Here is a 4,399-nt window from a genome sequence, read left to right as displayed (position 1 = left end):
GGCACTTTTAGGACAAGGGACTCGGGATGTGTCCAAGTGGGCAGCGAAGTCTTCTCTAAGAGAAGCTGTTCCTCCAGATCTATTTCTGCCGATGTAAACACTTGCCAAAGAAACAAGGCATGTGGGCATGCGCCGGCGCTGCAGGCCCTCGGGTTGCTGCAAAAGGCAACTGGAAAGTCACATGTCATAACAGTGGAAAGTACATATGCAACTATTCTTAGCCCTGGAATGTATACACTGTCTCCCTGCCCAGCAGTTCTTTCACAAAGGTCTAGAAAACTGTGAAAGTGCCTTCAGCATAAGCAAATCCAGAATTCTCCCAGGACAAATTATTTGCCAACTGAAGGAAAGGCCTGGGTTTATGGTTTCATTTGGAGCGAGAGGTGGAAACTCTCCAGAGGGACCAGCCGGAGCAGGTATCGGTGGACGTCACTGCAGCAAAACAAGGTAAATAGCTCAAATGTTTAATTCTTCTGCAGGTAGACGGACAGCCAGATGTCATCCAATAAACCCTGTCCAGGGTATTGTTTGGTCTCTGCTTTCTATTTACCTCATTTTAAAAACAAAACCCACAAGACTCTGTGAAGTCAGGCTTTAAAAAAGAAAAAAAAAAAATCTCAAAGGTCCACTTTCATCCCTCATTTCTGTCTTGTTACAGAGGCCACACCCCCAGAATGACCCCTGTGGGGAATGACTAACACCCAGAAAGATGTTTAGATGAGTTTACTAAATAACAGACATGCTGAGAATCTGGAGAAAGGTTCACAGACTTCTGCTGGTCAAATGCACAGACTGTCATCTTGCTTCAGGGTAACACTTCAGACCATGTGACCATTTGCCACCTTCAACTTGCCCAACTTATCCAACCACCTTCTCTTTTTTTTGGTTTTTCTTTTGTTTTGTTTTGTTTTTCTCAGATTGTCAGCAGATGCCATTTGCCTGTTACCTCTGAGAGTAATCGTAACCAAAAAGAGAGGTGTCAGCTGTGAGGCCCACGCCACAGGTGGCCTTCCTTTCCGATCTTCACTGAGCCATACTCTTGGCAATACCCACAGGCGTCTTGGTGAACGGACGTAGGTGCTCTAAGTCTTGGAGCGGCCGCAGCTAAACCCTCCAGCACGTGCTCCCTCTTGGGACTTCTCCCCATCTTTGTAGGATGGACGAGGAATCGCCAGATGGGCTGCTCTTCAAAGACCATGACTTCTCCTCTGACTTGTTGAGGCAGCTCAATGGCTTGAGGCAAAGCAGGATCCTGACTGATGTGAGCATCTGCACTGGGGCCTGGGAGGTCCCCTGCCACCGCAACGTGCTGGCCTCCAGCAGCCCCTACTTCAGGGCCATGTTCTGCAGCAACTTCCGGGAGAGCAGCGAGCCCAAAGTCCAGCTGAAAGGCCTCGACTCTGCAACTCTGGAGCGGATCATCCTGTATGTGTACACGGGCGAGGCACACATCACAGCGGAAACCGTCCTGCCCTTGATGGAGGCCGCCTCCATGCTGCAGTACCCCAAGCTGCTTGAGGCCTGCTCCTCCTTCCTCCAGAGCCAGCTGGCCCCCAGCAACTGCCTGGGCATGATCAGACTCTCTGATATCTTCAGCTGTGAGACCCTCAGGAAGAAAGCCAGGGAGGTGGCCCTGACGCACTTCCCAGAGGTGGCCGCATCGGATGATTTGAAGGAGCTCTGGGCCTTGGAACTGAGAGATTACCTGGGAGATGACGGGCTCTGTGCGGAGGAGGAGAAGGTGTTCGAGGCCCTCATGGTTTGGATCAAGCATGACGTCCAGACCCGGAAGCAATACATGCAGGAACTGTTCAAGCAGGTCAGGCTGCAGTACGTCCACCCAGCCTTCTTCTACCACTTCATCGCCAACGACGCCCTCCTGCAGTCCTCGCCCCCCTGCCAGACCATCTTGGAGACAGCCAAGAGGCAGATGTTTTCTTCGTACAGCACCACCAGTGCCCCAGACCTCCAACCTCTGTGGCATGTCCCCCCAAGAAACTCTTACCAAGACTTCCTCATCCTCTTGGGTGGAAGGAAGGACAACCAGCAGACCACCAGGGACGTCCTGCTGTACGACGGAAAGACCGGCCAATGGCAGAGCCTTGCCAAACTCCCAGCCCGGCTCTATAAGGCCTCGGCCGTCACCTTGCACCGCAGCCTCTACCTGCTGGGAGGCATGGCGGTGGGTGCGGGGAGCAGCGTGCCCAGTCCCAAGGTCTACATCTTCTCCCTGAAATTCAATCAGTGGAGGCTGGGGCAGCCCATGCTGGCAGCCCGCTACTCCCACAGAAGCACTGCCCATAAGAACTTCATCTTCTCCATCGGGGGGATTGGAGAAGGACACGGGGTCATGGGCTCCATGGAGAGATATGACAGCATCTGCAACGTCTGGGAGAGGATGGCCAGCATGCCACTGGGGGTCCTCCACCCTGCAGTCGCTGTGAAAGACCAAAGACTCTACCTTTTTGGGGGAGAGGACATCATGCAGAACCCTGTGCGCCTTATCCAGGTAAATGGTCCCTCCCACCATGGCTACACATACACACACACGCACACACAGACATATAAACATACACAGATACATGCATATACACATACACACATACATAGAATACATACATACATGCTTGTCAGTTGCAGGGGAAGGAAAAAGGAGAGAGGGAGAGAAGGAAGGAAGGAAGGAAGTTAAATTTCAGCCAGATTTTATCCATTTATGAATTCTTTTTGTGTAAGATTAATACATACAAAGGTAATCAGATACATCTAACGGTTCTACCTAGAACACATCGAATGCCAGACAGTGAAGTCCTATAGGAATATTGCAGATGCTTCTAAGCAAAATCAGTAAGGCCTTATAAGAAGACTCCCAAGCACTGGTCCACAGTCTGTTACCAAATCCCCTGGAACCTGACCTCAGATCTGCTGAATCACAATCTCTATGTAGGGGGTCTTGACATTTACTGTTTACAAACGTTTACAGGAGATTCTAAGGCACAGCCAGGTTGTGGAATCCCTGCCTTAAATGATACGTAGATGCTACTTTCACTAACAGGCTCTCTGAGAAGTGTGATTAATAAAGATCAAAATGTCAGAATATTGGGTGTTTTCCACCTTGACACAAGTTCTAATCTCTGCAGTTCACCTAGATATGAAACACTTCAAGCCTCTACGTGATATATGAAGATAATCAAGGAGGCCCCTGAGATCTGCTGTGTTCATTTAGAGGAGTTATATTGGGTGCCAACCACAGAGAAGGCCCTGGGGACGCGGACATGAGCAGTAAATTCCACTTACCCTCCAGGAGCTTATGAGACAACTGCAATTCAGATGCTGAATAGAGGGGTGCTCTAAGAGCATAAGGGGTGCCCTAAACCAGTCTCGAGGGAATCGGGGAAGGTGTGAGGGTTCAGGGAGCTTTGGAGGGAACTCTGTGAGGTTGGTTTAAGCTGACTTGAGCAGAGAGGCAGAGGAAGAGAGAAGGCAGGTGAGGATGAGGAGTGAAAGAGGAGGAGGACACACAGAGTGGACAGAGGGCTCTGACATGGACAGAGATGGGCGGCAGCTTCTCTGAGCAGGTGAGCCTGCGTCTGGAGCAGGAGTCACACTCATCTGCTGAGGGAGGGGTGGCGTTCCTGGGTAAGGAATGAAGCTGGCACGAAGGCCCTGAAGCAGAAAGGGGCACGGCCCTTCGCCTGGACGAGCCGAAAGCATGACCAGGTTGCAGCAAGTCTGTGCACCAAGGCGGAGCTGGGGATGGTCAGTCCCCCCATAATCTCTCTCAGCCCCCTTCCCAAGCCACGCAAGCAACCCCCTCCACCAGACCGCTGCCCTTGAGACCCTCCTACAGAAATTTCAGAACATTCCTGGGGGGATGAGTGTGGAGATGAGGCTGATCTGACAGGGCTTTCCAGGCCTTGTCAAGGAAATGGGGTTCAAGCCTAAGGGTAGCAGGGTAGGTGAAGTAGTCAAATTTGCATTTTTAGAATTTCCTTCTGGACGCTTTGTGGAGAAGGCACTGGAAGAGGCCTGAGTGGACAAAGGAAAGAGAGGTGGGAGATTCTTCCACAGGTCCAGGCAAGGGATGATGGTGGCTCAGACTAAGTTGGTGCCAGTGGAAACAGAAAAGTGATAATTTCAATGCAATCCTTTTCTTGTTTTTCTCTTTCCTTCACTTCTCCAGCCCACATTGTCTACTCTTCCCTGACCATCTAGGCAGAGTCTAAGTCTGTTCCAAATCCCACTCATTTACTTGAGCCAAGGGAGACATGTTCTCTTCCCCTCCAAGCTCTGGCCACACAACACAGGTGTAATAAAGAGCTTCTGTGTAAAGCTAGAGCCCCTCCTACATTTTTTTTTTTTTTTTTTTTTTTTTTTTTTTGGTGGTACGCGGGCCTCTCCC

At 50.7% G+C, this 4,399-nt stretch overlaps 1 protein-coding gene across 2 annotated transcripts in view; it reads left to right on the top strand.

The window, feature by feature from the left end:
* The first annotated feature begins 264 nt into the window (after positions 1-264).
* KLHL38 (kelch like family member 38) overlaps positions 265-4,399 on the top strand; it is a 13,348-nt gene continuing 9,213 nt past the window's right edge. Inside the window, exons 1-2 of one of the 2 annotated variants that reach the window (XM_007114316.4) lie at positions 265-447; positions 918-2,509. In XM_007114316.4, the coding sequence (XP_007114378.2) occupies positions 1,157-2,509 (1,353 nt within the window). In that variant the 5' untranslated portion in view covers positions 265-447; positions 918-1,156. The remainder of the gene's footprint in view (positions 448-917; positions 2,510-4,399) is intronic. The other variant, XM_028484712.2, reaches the window with a different exon arrangement.

The sequence above is a fragment of the Physeter macrocephalus genome, unplaced genomic scaffold (assembly GCF_002837175.3).
Source record: "Physeter macrocephalus isolate SW-GA unplaced genomic scaffold, ASM283717v5 random_217, whole genome shotgun sequence".
Taxonomy (NCBI): Eukaryota; Metazoa; Chordata; class Mammalia; order Artiodactyla; family Physeteridae; genus Physeter; species Physeter macrocephalus.
The sequence above is the reverse complement of the archived record's forward strand: the minus strand, read 5'-3'. Positions and strand labels throughout refer to the sequence as shown.